Below are 15,918 nucleotides of genomic sequence, written 5' to 3'. Positions count from 1 at the left end.
GGATGCAAAGGAAACATAATTGATATATCAGAAAATAAATTGTAACAAAATAAAATTGTGATCATTACAGCAAACACTTTGAAAACTTAGAGTGAATAAATAAAAATGCAAAAATTGCTTTCAATCCCAGTGCTTTGGTAGGCTGAGGCAGGATGACTGCTTGAGGCCAGGAATTTGAGACCAGTCTGGGCAATATAGCAAGAGCCCCGTCTCTGCAAAGAAAGTTAAAAACTAGCCAGGCATGGTGGTGTGCAACTGTAGTCCTAGCTACTCAGAAAGCTGAGACTGGAGGGTTGGTTCAGCCTCGGAGTTTGAGGTTACAGTGAGCTATGATTGTGCCATTGTACCCCAACCTGGGTGACACATCAAGACCTTGTCTCTAAAAGAATAATTAAGAAGTAAAAGTCTAAAATCCGTAAGAAATTTCACTGAACTTAAACTCAGGAATGAAAGAATCGTTTATCATATCAATATATATGTAATATACATTTACATGTAATTTTCCAAATAAGTATATTAAATTATAGAATCTGCACGATTAATTCAATAGATGCAGAAAACACATTTAATAAAAATTACATCTCACTCTGCAAACCTCTGCAAACTAACAATATAGAGACCTTCCCCAATGTGATAAAATGTAACTTTAGCAAATACCATTTCTAAGGGAAAAATATTAGAAAACTTATATTTTAAATCACAATTTTAAAAAGAATGTAAAATTTTTCTGGTTTTTTTTTCCCAGCATTGTAGTTATCAGCATAGCAAGGCAGGAAAAAAAAAGAAAAACACATAACGATTGGGGATGATGATTGTCTACATAGAAAAATTCAAATTAAACCAGAATCACTTTAATAGAAGTAAGAAGAGAGAGAAAAAGACTTTAACAAGGTGATTGGTTAACATTCACAATGAAATTGCATTTCTGTGTCTGAGCAATTAATTTAGAAAACATAGTTCTTAACTGTATAGCTAATAGCAATTGAAATTATAAGATAGAAAGGATATATCCAACAAATGTGGATAATTTGAGTAGCCAAAATTAAAAGTTTTATAGAAAGGCCAAATTTAGATGGAGAAAATGCCATGTACCTGACTACTAAAACAATGCTGTAAAATATGGCACTTCTTTCTGAATTAATTTATTGATTCAGTGAAATTCAAAATCAAAATCCCAATAGGATGTTTTTGTTCAAGATGATAACTTGAATCTAAAATTTATATGAAAGAGTAAAGGGGCATGATCCAAGATGAAAATAATAAGGTGGATGTATTTGCTTCAATATGTAACATTGTAGTAACAAACACAATGAGTTATTGATTTGTGGATAGACAACCTGTACAAGGGGCAAAAAATTAGAATACAGATCATCCTATAGGGACTTTGATTTGAATTGCATTACATTCTTGCAGATAAAATACATTAATTGATGACAGAGGTGACATCACAGATTATTTGGGAAAGGTGGAAATATTAAATAAATAATACTGAGATATGGGTTAGCCATATGGAAAAAGTGAAATTGCATTTATATCTCATACTATACACCAACTCAGTTCAAGACAGATGAGGATGTAAATGCAAAAAGCAAAATTTTTAAATTTTCAGAAGAAAATATGGGAGACTCTCTCTTTGCTTATAAAGCAAGAATTATATATAGGACACTAAAAACACTAATTTTGGCCAGCTGCAGTGACTCACACCTGTAATTCCAGCACTTTGGGAGGCCAAGGCAGGTGGATCACTTGAGGTCAGGAGTTTGAGACCAGCCCGACTACCATGGTGAAACCCCGTTTCTACTAAAAATACAAAATTAGCCAGGCGTAGTGCTGGGTGCCTGTAATCCCAGCTACTCGGGAGGCTGAGGCCAGAGAATCACTTGAACTCCACAGGCAGAAGTTGCCGTGAGCCAAGATAATGCCATTGCACTCCAGCCTGGGCAACAACAGCAAAACTCCATCTCAAAAAAAAAAAAAAAAAAAAAAAACACCCACTAATTTTAAAAGAAAATACTGAACTTAATAACCTGTTTTCGTCAGAATGACAGAAGATGAGACAATTAGAGGGAACTGAATTGGAATATGTTTAACTTATATAGGGTTAAGATCAAACAGATAAAATCTCAATCTAGAAAGGAATCAATACAATTTTGAAGGAGGCAGCATTTACAAACCAAATATGCCACTTCACCCACGTACCCACACATGGTACAGCTTACAAAGGCTGATAAAATAAACATCATTTTCTGTTGTCATGTTTTATCTGATTTTTTACAAATACCGAAAACTTGTAATCTTTCTGTTCTGGAGTGCACCTGACATAGTAAACTAATCATTACCCTATCCTTGCCCATTTACAGACAAGCTGGGTAGCAGTTCTCCTTAAGTTCTCCTCAATAGCCCATTCATGTGATACCCCTTCTGTCCCAAGTCTTTTTCGAATGTATGTCTGAATTCTCTAAATGCTTTTGTGCCCAGTCTGTTGCGATGTTGTCAGGTAATTCTAGTTTAATATCTATTGGGGCTATAAAAGCTTCAGATTTGATCATGTCTAAAGCTTTATGAACATAAGCATTTGGAATGAAAATAATAGAAAGAGTTCATTCAGTAGGGCCATATGATAAAAAAGATAGGTGTCTTCTTCCTCACCATTATGAGGAGAAAATGAGAACTTCAGTTTCTGGCAATAGAGACTTTCCCTGCTGGCAAAGCACAGGTAGTAAAATAAACAAATGAAAAAAATTTATCGGGTGCCTCCAAGAGTAGGTTGTAAATACTTGAGGGTAATTCTGGGACATTTTAATGATATCTGCCTTAGACACCTCATGCAATGTGAGTTCTCAGTGTTTTATAAACCATACATGAAAGCACTTATTTTCTGATAAAACCGATTTCCATGTAAAAAATAATGTATACTGTAAGAAAATAGACAATATCTTTTTGAAATAGCAACACTGTCTTCATTCATTAAATGTTTTCTGATACCAAGGAAGGGAAAAATGCTTTAATAAAGAATTCTGTTGTGTAGGGTGTGTCTGTTCCTGAAACACATGGAGGTGAAAAAAATTTAAAAACAAATAACCACGTTTGTTTTTATATGCAATAATTTCATATTTAAGCGTGTAGTCAATCTGCTTTAGCCCTCAAAGCTCTGGTTGATTTAGTTTGATGCTATTTTTGCCATAGTAAGATTCACATTTAAAAATTTTGCTATAGATTTGTTTTGTGAGGAAAAACACAAACATGGTGCTCTTGAATTGTAATCACTATGAGTGCCTTTCCTAGTTTTTTTCATAGAAAACATACCAAAATTCACAATTTTTATGTATTAGTATTGTGGATGACTTTTTTCTTATTGTCTTTTCAAAGCAATAGAGAAATAGCTAAACTACATAGTTTTTTTTAAAAGGATATTTAAGATGTCTTAAGTGAGTTTGCTTTCTGAATTATACTTTCTCTGCATGAGCATGAAAAATAAGGAATTGACCATAGTCAATGTATTGGTCATGCATATTAGAAAAAGACGCATTAATGCATTGGAATATAACACACTGTGTTTTGAAATTTATCTGATCTTAAGTGTCTTTATCCATAAGCATCTAAAATTAACTTATCTATTTTCTAATAGATTTTATCAGTGTTGGATAACTTACACATATTATTTAGTATTTAATGTTATTTTAAGCTTTAAATCATTTAGGAACTTTATCTTATATATTTCCAGAATAATAATTATATAAATTGTTAACTCCTCATTACCCATATCCTCACATCATGAAATGTATATGAAAATAAATGACAATAAGCTCATAATGACTTTTCTTCTGTACATATTTTTTGTTATTAACTGATTCATTCAGAATATTTTCATTTGTGTTTCAGGTGTTTGGGGAATTTTCTTCCTTAAATAATCACAATTTTTAATTATTGCTGTTGTTTACTTCATAGGGTCAAAGAGAATAAGTGATAGTGAAGTCTCTGACTATGACTGTGATGATGGAATTGGTGTAGTATCAGGTAAGAATTTTAAAATTATTTTATAGTATTAAAACTGGAGGCTGGGCGTGGTGGCTCAAGCCTGTAATCCCAGCACTTTGGGAGGCCAAGACGGGAGGATCACGAGGTCAGGAGATCGAGACCATCCTGGCTAACAGGGTGAAACCCCGTCTCTACTAAAAAAATACAAAAGACTAGCCCAGTGAGGTGGCGGGCGCCTGTAGTCCCAGCTACTCGGAAGGCTGAGGCAGGAGAATGGCGTAAACCCGGGAGGCGGAGCTTGCAGTGAGCTGAGATCCGGCCACTGCACTCCAGCCTGGGCGACAGAGCGAGACTCCGTCTCAAAAAAAAAAACTGGAGTACAATTCATCATCATTTACCATAAAAGTAAATAAGTAAAAGAGAAATAAACAACTCACCTCCTCACCCTCCAAAACAGCCTATGGCAACCTATGACAACTTAAACCCCTGAGAAATCCCAATTGCTGGAACACCTGTACCAATTAGACTGAATAGTCTTGAAAGATGCCAGATAAGTAGATCTCAATAAATTTTATATTTTAAGACAATAATAAGGATTTTGCAATAAATTGGAAGAGTTCTTGCATAATTCAGACTTTTTTATACTGCACTAATATGGTGGAAAAAAGATGAAATCTTTTTTATGTAACCACCATACCTAAATATGTCAAATATTTAAATCAGAGTTTTTGAAACTTTAAAATTGTTTGTATATTAAGTATCACGTACAGCTACATTTTGAAATTATAGTATTGTAGTTTAACATATTTGCCTCATTTTAAAGTTAGAAATTTATCCAATGATTTACTATTTTAGGTAAGTATATATCTTTTCTGCAAGTTCTGATGACAATGTTTACATGTAATATGCTTATTGTAAAAAGAAAAGTATTCTATTTCTTTTGAAGTTAAATAACCTAATAGATTTCATAATTATGACTAATTTTACTCTAAAGAAAATATATGTTAGACATGCCACAGTTGCATTAGTGATTGATAATTTTTTTTGCCTATTTTTGTTGAGTCAGTTAGCATGCCTTTATCAGTGTACCACTTTTTAAAAACTCAATGACTATTTTTTCCCTTTCGTTGTACTAAGGGTGAACAGTATAAGACTACAAAAATTCTTTTCATGTATTATGGTTTAGAAGAGTTAAAACTCATAAAGTAGTTTTGAGAAATATTTCTCATGATCGCTTTCTTGGAGATCATTAAATTTTTTTCCTATTTGTATTCTATTCCTTTGTTATTTGACTATTCCATTTCTTATCTTTTGTAAATATCTAGTCCATCAGGTTTTCTTCATCCAAATGATTTCCATTCAGATCGTTCATCTTGATGCCGTTTTTGGATGTTTCTATCCTTTTATTTTCTGTTTTCAAGATAACAGAAATATTTCTTTATTTAATATGATCATTTTAAGTTTTTCCTTTCTATAAAAGGAGTTGTATCTTTTGAAAAAATTGTTTATTTTTCATTTATTTGTGTTAATAGTTTCTGGAATAATTTTTTGGTACTACAGAATTGTGTTTAGAAACCCTCCCTAACTCAAAGTGCTTACTCTGGATTCATTAAGTCTCTCAATATGAAAAACATTCTTTCCTGTCTTGACATTATTGTTACTATTATTTTTCCAGTCAGAAACTGTCTGGTGAATCATTTAATGAGCCTGAAAAGACTGCCATGAAATATCCTAAATTTTGCTATTTTGAAATCCAGTGTGATTTTGAGAAATAGATTTTTCATGATATACTACACTTTATTTTTTATTGATTGATTGATTGATTTTTCAGACAGGGTCTCACTCTGTTGCCCAGGCTGGAGTGCAGTAGGGCGATCACAGCTCACTGTATCCTCAATTTCCCCAGGCTCATTTGACCCTCTCACCTCAGCCTCACCAGTAGCTGGGACTACAGGTGCACACTACCTAGTTTGTGTACTAACTAGGGTTACTAACTAGGGTACCTTACCTATTGTGTGTACTAACTACTACTAACTAGTCCCTTTATTTTTTTCTAAGCCCAGCTAAATTTTGGATATACTACACTTTAACAATACCTTTAGTACTCAAAAATTAGTATGATGGTATTGTAGTTTCTGAAATTATGGTATATGTAGTTTTTTTTTTCATAACCCATCACTTTAGTAAATGCTGTAGAAATTACATTTACGTAAGACTTATGATAACCAAGACTTAAACATATATTCGTTCTGTTAAATATTTTTCTTACATTTCTTCTTTATGGCCTTTTCATTTTACAGCTCCAATATTGAAACTAGTTTTAATAGAGAATAAATGCTTTAATCAATAGCTTATCAAATAATGTAAGGGCCACCAGATAAAATAAATAATATATTTTCCGGGTAAAGCAACTCAGATGTGAAATGCAGTATATACATGTACAAAATGCACATGCCCACCTCTCTTAATAATATTTAAACACATAGTATGAGTCAATAAACCAGCAAAATCTATTGATAGTTTGTTGCTTATATGCAGAGATTTCTTTCCAATTGCACATTGAATAAGGTCAGAGTATCAGTTACAATCATTCATAATAAACCTGAGCTATCAAAACTGTTCTTAAGTAGGAACTGTTTCAACTAACTTATTCGGTTTTTCTAAGCTTGCAAGGCAGATGTCTCAAATACTAACTATGTCAGAAGTAATATTTTCCATGTGCTTTTTTAAATTTTAGGGCAGCATTAGGTTTATAGCAAAATTGAGAGGAAAGTATACAGATTTCCCATATGTCTTCCTACCCGAATACATTCATACCCTCTCCCATTATCAACCTCCTCCACCAAACTGGTATGTTTGTTACAACTGATGAACCTACTTTGACACATCATAATCACCCATGATCCATAGTTTACACTGGGGCTCACTCTTGGTGTCAAACATTCATTGAGTTTGGACAAATGGATAATGACATGTATCCATCATTATGTTATCATGCAGAATATTTTCACTGCCTTAAAAATTCATCTTTCCCTTTCTCCTAACCCCTGGCAATTATTGATCTTCTTACTGTCTCCATAGTTTTGCCTTTTCCAGAATGTCACATAGTTGGAATCATACAGTTTGTAGCCTTTTAGACAGGCATCTTTCACTTAGTAATATGCTTTGTCTTTTCATGGTTTGATAGCTCATTTATTTTTAGTGCTGAATAATATTCCATTGTCTGGATATACCACAGTTTGTTCATTGATTCATCTACTGAAGGGCATCTTGGTTGCTTCCAATTTTTGGCAATTATAAATAAAGCTGCTATAAACATCTGTGTGCAGGTTTTTGTGTGGACATAACTTTTCAACTCCTTTTCGCAAATGCCAACCAGCACAATTGCTGGATCATATGGTAAGAGTATAGTTTTGTAAGAAACTTCCAAAACATCTGTACCATTTTGCTTTCCCACCAGCAATGAATAAGAGTTCCTGTTGTTCCACATCTTGCCAGCATTTGGTGTTGTCAGTGTTCTGACCATTCCAGTGGGTGTATAGTGGTATCTCATTGTTTTTGTTTGCATTTCTCTGATGACATATGAGGTTAAACATCTTTTCATATGCTTATTTGCCATCTATTTAATTTCTTCAGTGAGGTGTCTGTTCAGGTCTTTGGCTCATTTTTTTTTTTTTTATTGGGTTGTTTTCTTGTTGTTGAGTTTTAAGAGTTCTCTGTATATTTTGGACAACAGTCCTTTATAAAATGTGTCTTTTACAAATATTTTCTCTCTTCTGTAAAGCAGGAATTCTCTTGACATTGTCTTTTGCAGAGTAGTTTTAATTTCAGTGAAATTCAGGTTATTAATCGTTTCTTTCATCAATCATGCCTACACTATTATATCTAAAAATTTATCACAATACCCAAGGTTATTTATGTTTTCTCCTATGTTACTTTCTAGGAGTTTTATTATTTTGCATTTTATATTTACATATATGATGCATTTTGAATTAAATTTTTGAAGAGTGTAATGTCTATGTCTAGGTTCCCTTTTTTGCATGTTGACATCCAATTGTTCCAGCACCATTTGTTGAAAAGACCATCATTGCTCCATTGTATTGCCTTTGCTTTTATGTTGTCAGAGATCAGTTCAATATATTTATATCAGCTTATTTCTAGGCTGTCTATATGTTCCATTGATTTATTTGTCTATTCGTTGACCAATCAGTACCACAGTGACTTGATTACTGTAATTTCATTGTAATTATTGAAAAATCAGTGTCAATTCTCCAACTTTGTTCTTCTCCTTCAATACTGTGTTGAATCTTCTGTCTTTTGCTTCTCCATATGAACTCTGGAATCTGGTTATTAGACTCCACAAACTGATATGCTGAGATTTTGACTGAGATTGCTTTGAATCTGTAGGTCAAGTTGGGAAGATTGGACATCTTGACAATATTGAGTATTTCTTTATATGGAATATCTATTTATTTAGTTCTTTTTTATTTCATTCATCAGAGTTTTGTTATTTTTCTCATGTAGATCTCATATATATTTTGTCAGATTATACCTAAGTATTTCATTGTTGGGGACTGCTAATGTAAATGGTGTTGCATTTTTAATTTCACTTGTTCCTTGCTCATATATAGGAAAGTTATTGACTTTGGAATATTAACCTTATATCCTACAACATTTCTATAATCACTTATTAGTTCCTGGAGGTTTTTGTCTATTTGTTTCAATTCTTTTGTGTTTTTACATTGACAATGATGGCATCACAAAAAGAGTTTTATTTCTTTCTCCCTAATCTGTATGCATGTATTTTCTTTTCTTTCTTATTGAATTATCAAAGTACTTCCAGTACAGTGTTGAATACAAGTGGTGAGAGTGGACATACTTACCTTGTTTCTGATCTCAGTGGGAAAGTTTTGAGGTTTTTTTTTTTTACTGGTAAATATGATGTTAGCTGTAGGGTTTTTTTGTAGATATTCTACATCCACTTGAAGAAGATCCCCCATATTCCTAGTGTACTGAGAGTTTTTAGTAAATTCAGGATGTTAGATTTTGTCAAATTGTCTCTTCTCCATCTGTTGATATAGTCATGTGATTTTTTTTTTAATAGCCTGTTGATGTGGTGGATTACATTAATTGATTTTTGAATGTGGAACCAGCTTTGGTTTCCAAGATTAATCCCACTTATTGTGTATAATTCTTTTTATACATTGTTGGATTCAGTGTGCTAACATTATAATTGATAATTTTTGCATTGATGTTCATGAGAGATATGTTCTTTTCTTTTAATGTCTTTGTCTGGTTTTGATATTGAGGTAATACTGGCCTTATAAAATGAGTTAAGAGAGTAGTCTCTCTGGTTCTGTTCTCTGAAAGAGATTGGAAAAAAATGGAATAATTTCTTTCTTAAATGTTTGGTAGAATTCACCAGTGAACCCATCTGGACTTTGTTGCTTTCCATTTTAGAAGGATATTAATTATTGATTCATTTTATTTAATAGATGTAGGTCTGTTCAGGTTGTCTATTTTTGTTTGAGTTTGACATAACTGTGTCTTTCAAGGAATTGGTCTAGTTTCATCTACATTATCAAATTTGTGGGCATAGAGTTTTCATAATATTCCTTTATTATCCTTTTAATGTCCATGGGATCTGTAGTGATGTCCCCTTTTTCATTTCTGATATTAGTAATTTTTATATCCTCTTTCTCTTAATTAGCATGGCTAGAGGCTAATTTATTCTATTAATCTTTTCAAAGAACCAGATTTTGGTTTTGTTGATTTTCTCTATTGATTTTCTGTTTTCAATTTTATTGACCCTAATTCTACTCTTTATTTTCTAACTGCTTACTTTGCATTTAATTTGCTCCTCTTTTTCTATATACCTGAGATAGAAATTTAGATTATTGATTTTAGGTATTCCTTTTTTTCTAATATATATATACATTCAGTACTATAAATTTTCTTCTAAGTACTGCTTTCACTGCATCCCACAAATTTTGATAAATTGTTTTCATTTTTATTTATTTAAAGATATTTTTAAATTTCTCTTGAGATTTCTTTCTTGACCCATGTGTTATTTAGAAGTATATTATTTAATATGCACATACTTGGGGATTTTGCAGTTATCTTTCTGTTACTGCTTTCTAATTTATTGTCATTGTGGACTCAGAGCAGCATTGTATGTTTTAAAAATTAATTTGCTAAGGTGTGTTTTATGACCCAGAATATGCTCTATTTTAGTGAATGTTCCAGGTGAACTTGAGAAGAATGTATATGCTGCTAATTTTTGATGAAGTAGTCCATAAATGTTGATTATATCCAGTTGATTGTGTTTTGAGTTCACTTATCTTCTTACTGATTTTCTGCCTGCTTGATCTGTTTTTTGTTTGTTTGTTTGTTTGTTTGTTTTGAGATAGAGTTTCACTCTTGTTGTCCAGGCTGGAGTGCAACAGTGCGATCTCAGCTCACTGCAACCTCCGCCTCCCAGGTTCAAGTGATTCTCCTGCCTCAGCCTCCCAAGTAGCTGGGATTACAGGCATGCGCCACCATGCCTGGCTAATTTTTTTTTTGTATTTTTAGTAGACATAGGATTTCTCCATTTTGGTCAGGCGGGTCTCGAACTCCTGACCTGACGTAATTCACCAGCCTCAGCCTCCCACGGTGCTGGGATTACAGGCATGAGCCACCATGTCCGGCCTGTTTGTTTTGCTTTTTGAGACAGGGTCTGGCTCTATCACCCAGACTGGAATGCAGTGGTGCAATCTTGGCTTACTGCAACCTCTGCATATCAGGCTCAAGCGGATGTGTTCATTTCTGACAGAGGGGTGTGGTAATCTCCAACTATAATGGTGGATTCTTCTATTTCTCTATGTACTTCTATCAGTTTTTGCCTGCCATATTTTGATACTCTTCTTGTTAGAGGTATACACATTACAAATTGTTATGTCTTCTTGAAGAATTGGCTCCTTTATCTTTATGGAATGTCCTTCTTTATCCCTGATAACGTTTTTTGCTGTCATGTCAGCTTTGTCTAAAATTAGTGTACCTACTTCTGCTTTCTTCCTACTCCTGCTTTTTTTTTTTTTTTTTTTTTTTTTTTTTTAAACAGAGTCTGGCTCTGGCTCTGTCGCTTAGGCCCCAGGCTGGAATGCAGTGGCACAATCTCAGCACACGGCAGACTCCACCTCCTGGGTTCAAGCAATTCTCCCATCTCAGCCTCCTGAGTAGCTGAGACGACAGGCATGTGCCACCACATCTGGCTAATTTTTGTATTTTTAGTAGAGACAGGGTTTCACCATGTTGGCCAGGCTGGTCTCAAACTCCTGACCTTAGGTGATCTGCCCACCTCAGCCTCCCAAAGTGCTGGGATTATCATGCCCTGCCTACTCCTGACTTCTTTTGATTAGTATTACCATAGTACTTTTTTTTCCATTCATTTAATTTATATGATTGTTTTCATTTAAAGTGGGTTTCTTATATAGTTGAGCCTCTTTTTTTAATTGACTCTGACAGTCTCTTTTAGTTAGTGCATTTAAGGGAGTGACATTTAAAATGATTATTGATATAGTTGGATTAATATCTACTGTTTTTGTTAACCTTTTTGTTTATTTTTGTCTTCTATTCTTTTTCAGTGTTTTTTTTTTTTAATTGAGGATTTCATATGATTCTGTTGTCTTTCCTTCCTTGGCATATCAGTTAGACTTCTTTTCCTTACCTTTTTTTGGGTAGGCATTCTAGAGTTTGTAGTATCCATTTACAATTAATACAAGTCTGCTTTCAAATAATTCTTCATAGGTAGTGTTAGTATCATATACTTAGAAAATCCCAATTTCTTCCTCCCACTTCTTGTATCATTGCTGTCTTTCATTTGACTTAAATTTAAGCATACATAATTGAATACATTGTTGCTATTATTACTTTGAATAAATTCTTATCTGTTAGATAAATTAAGAATAAGAAAAATAAAAGTTTTCAATTTTACCTTCATTTATTCCTTCTTCAGTGTTCTTTCTTTCTATATGTAGCTTTGAAATTCTGACCTATGTCTTTTTCCTTCTCTCTAAAAAAAAATCAGTTTAATATTTCTTGTAATATTGTTCTACTGGCAACAAATTCCAAATTTTTGTTTGTCTGTGAAAGTCTCTTTCTCCTTCACTTTTGAAGGATAATTTCACAGGTCATAGGATTCTAGGTTGGTGGTTTTTTTCTCCCAAACCTTTAAATATTTCACTCCACTATCTTCTTACTTGCGTAGCTTCTCTAGAAAAATCATTTGTAATTCTTATCTTTGTTCTTCTATAGAGGAGTGTTTTTTTCTTTTCCTCTGTCTTCTTTCAATAGTTTTTCTTTTTCTTTTTTCTCCCTGTCGTTATTATTTTGCATTTGTCCTGCTTGATGTTCTCTGAGCTCCCTAGATCTGTGGTCTGTGGCTTGGTTCCTGACATTAATTTGGGAAAATTTCAATCATTATTCTTTCAAATCTTCTGTTTCTTTCTCTCTTTCTTCTCTATCTGGTATTCTCATTACAAATATGTTATACCTTGTGTAGTTGTTCCACAATTCTTGAATATTCTTTTCTGTTATTTTTCAGTCCTTATTCTCTTTGCTTTTCAGTTTTTGAAGTTTTTATTGACATATCCTCAAGTTCAGCGATTCTTTTCTCAGCTGTGTTCAGTCTACTAATAAGCCCATCAAAGGCATTCTTCGTTTCTATTACAGGTATTTCTTTTATCTCTGGCATTTCTTTTTAGATCTTAGAATTTCTATCTTTCTGCTTGCATTGCTCATCTGTTCCTACAAGCTGTCGACTTTGCTTATTAGAGCCCTTCATATATTAATCATAGTGGTTTTAAATTCTCAGTCTTATAAATCCAGCATTCCTGCTGTATCTGATTCTGACACTTGCTCTTTTTACCCAAATTGTGTTTTTTGCCTTTTAGTATGTAATTCTTTCTTTCTTTCTTAATTGTTGCCCTTTTTTTGCTTTTTTATCTAGTCACAAAATGTAATTGATTCATATTGGCCTGGCCTGAACTCTATTCTTGGATCTTTTCTCTATCTTACTCCTTCTTATAGTGATCTCAAGTCTGTTTAAAGTCCATGCCTTTAAATAGTTATCTATATGCTAAAACTCCCAAATGTACATCTCCAGTCAATTCTACTTATTTTTTCTTTAAATTTTTATAGTTTACTGCCCACCTGACATCTTCACTTGGAAATGTAGTAGATATCTCCAGCTTAACATGTCCAAAACTAAACTTTTGATCCTTTCCACCAAACCATGTCATTTGGTAACTTCATTCTTCTCCTTGAGTCAGAATTTTAGATTTGTTCTTGTCTCTTCTCTTTCTCTCATGTCTCTCAAATCTTTCACAAAATTGTCTTTATTGCTATGCCTTCAAAATACATCCACTTCCATAATCTCCATTATTATCCTAGTTCAAGCTGCTGTTATTGCATGTATGATTTACTACCTTGTCTAGCCTTAAGCAAAAGTTAAAACATGCACAATTTCTGCTTAAAACCCGCTAATGGGTTAAAATCACTCAGATTAAATGCCAAAATGTTTGCAATAATGTACAAGCCTCTACATAATCTTCCCCCTTCCCTCCGAATGTCTCCAATATCTGCTCTACATCACTTGCTCCACTCCAAGCACCCTATCCTCTTTGCTGTTCTGTGAACATGTGAGATGCACTGCTACCTTGGGGCCTTTTCACTTGTCTTGGAACCCTTCTCTCTGTGTTTATCAGCTTGGAAAAACATCTCATTCAATTCTTTCTGAAATGTCACCTTCTCAATTTGTGTTATCTAGTCTAACCACCCTATATAAAATTACAAAATGCCCTCCTCTTCTGGCATTTTGATTTTCCTTTTTCTTGTTCTATTTTACTAAATATGTAGTGTATATATAGCCACTAGCTGTATGTGGTTATTTAAATGAATTTAAAAGAAACATGTTTAAATTTTAGATTCTCATTATACCATCCAGATTTCAAATGCTCAATAGTCATGTGTAGTCTAGTGGCTACCAAATTGGATAGCACTGATAGAAGAGCATTCCATCATTTTAGAGTTCTATTGGACAATACTGTTCTAAGTTTTATAAGAACAATTAATCTTGTTGCAATTTCTCTAACCTTCAGTATGAATTGTATACTGATATCAGCTTCATCTTCCTAAAGTATTACTTCCATCATCAGAGCAGAATGTACTATTGGGAGACAGTGAGAGCACTGGAGTCAGAAATATCTTCTTTTAAGTCTCAACCCTGGTATTTGACACTTAATTTAGATTTTTTTTACCTCTGTTTTCTCAAATGAAAATGGAGGTAATATCTTCTTGGCAGAGTTGTTTTCTATTATATAGTATATGTGTTCCTGGGAAAACCTTGTGCTGTGCAAAATCATGGACTAAAAACAGCAGAGCTCTGGAAAAAAAAGGTTAAGAAAGACCGTTCAAAACTCATGCAGCTTTGAAAACTGAAGAGTAAAAATTAAAATAACACAATTAAAAAGTCATGTTAAATTTTAAGCAATAAAAATATTTACTATATAATAGGAGTCTAAAATAAAATGAAAGTATCTAGATGGAAGGAGTGTATCTAGATGGAAAGAAGGATAAATCTGCAAAGTTATGAACTCAAGGGGACGATCCACAAACACCAGTAAAGACTCACTCAGTACATATATCTAAGACAGAGTTTGTGACCAAAGAGCCAAGAGGAGGAACATGAGATTCTTGGGATGAATGGGCATTGTGTGCAGTTCTGTATTTTTCTGGTTTGCTGCATCCCGCTGTGTTAGTGTACTTTACATTCAGCTGCAATTATTTGGAAGTTGTAGTGGACACTGTTGATGTTCCACCCATATCCCCTTTACCAGCTCATTTACTCATCCAGTTACAGAGAGTGTTGGTTGTTAACAACTCATAGCTGTCCCTCTCTCTGGAGAATTGCCTGGTCAAATGGAAACCACCTCATCCATAAGGTTAAACACCTTGCCGACTCTCCACTGGCAGTCTTTAGCCAGTAAGTGGCTAGCACAGGAGTACAAAAATCCAGGCCTCTTACCTCAAAGTCAGACCAACCCTGGGCAATTGTTCATGTTTCAGAGCATACAATTGGATCAGACTGAGAATACATCATTGCTTAGTTTCTTCCCTTTTTTCTTACCCTATTCTGCTCTTCTCCTTTTTCCTGAGGACACTACTTCACTTATCTATGTGCATGTGAATCTTTGTTTCTAGGGAATCTAATGTGAGATAATAGTGTAAAACACTATCAGGATAGGAAATACCACATATGAACAGTTGTTTCTGAGTTATTTCTGAAACAAATGTTGTAACAGAACACTTTTTTAAAGTGCATAGCAGAGTTCCTAGCACATAGTAAAACGTCAATTAATAATAGCCACAAAGAGTATGATGAAGGTAATGGTGGTGGTGGTGATAATATTACTTCCTGCTCAGAAATGTTCAGGCTCTTTCCATTACCAACCTCATGATGTTTTAGATATCTACAACTTGAGTCAAACTTACTTTTCCTGCTCATTTCCATACTGCTGCCCCACATTGAACTGTTGTTTTTCTACCAACTTAGAAGTCCTTCTACTTTCCTTCCATCTGTCCACATACCAATTGCTTTCTAATACTCTTTTAGGTAGTATCTCTTCTAATATTCTTTGTGTAAATGTGTCAGATCATTGGGCTGTTACTTTCCTCTGATTTGTCGTATTTTTATTCTCAGACTTCTACTGTATATCAGCCCTGTCATATACTGTAAGAAAAATGGTAGCCAGGTGCAGTGGCATAGGCCTGTAGTTCCAGCTACTTGGGAGGCTGAGGTGGAAGGGTCGTTTGAGGCTAGCCTAAGCAACATAGTGAGACCTCCATCTCATTAAAAAAAAAAAAAAAGCAAAAACCATTTACACATGTACTACAAATGGT

The 15,918-nt window shown here is 33.8% G+C and overlaps 1 protein-coding gene across 47 annotated transcripts in view; it reads left to right on the top strand.

Annotated features, from left to right (window-relative positions):
* Nucleotides 1-15,918, top strand: part of LOC105476014 (regulating synaptic membrane exocytosis 2) — a 763,868-nt gene that overhangs the window by 459,313 nt on the left and 288,637 nt on the right. For all 47 annotated transcript variants that reach the window (XM_024791003.2, XM_011731614.3, XM_024790996.2 and 44 more), the window contains one exon: nt 3,949-4,017. In XM_024791003.2, the coding sequence (XP_024646771.1) occupies nt 3,949-4,017 (69 nt within the window). The remainder of the gene's footprint in view (nt 1-3,948; nt 4,018-15,918) is intronic.

The sequence above is a fragment of the Macaca nemestrina genome, chromosome 8 (genome assembly GCF_043159975.1).
Source record: "Macaca nemestrina isolate mMacNem1 chromosome 8, mMacNem.hap1, whole genome shotgun sequence".
Taxonomy (NCBI): Eukaryota; Metazoa; Chordata; class Mammalia; order Primates; family Cercopithecidae; genus Macaca; species Macaca nemestrina.
Note: the sequence above shows the minus strand (reverse complement) of the source record. Positions and strands in the feature narration are given on the sequence as shown.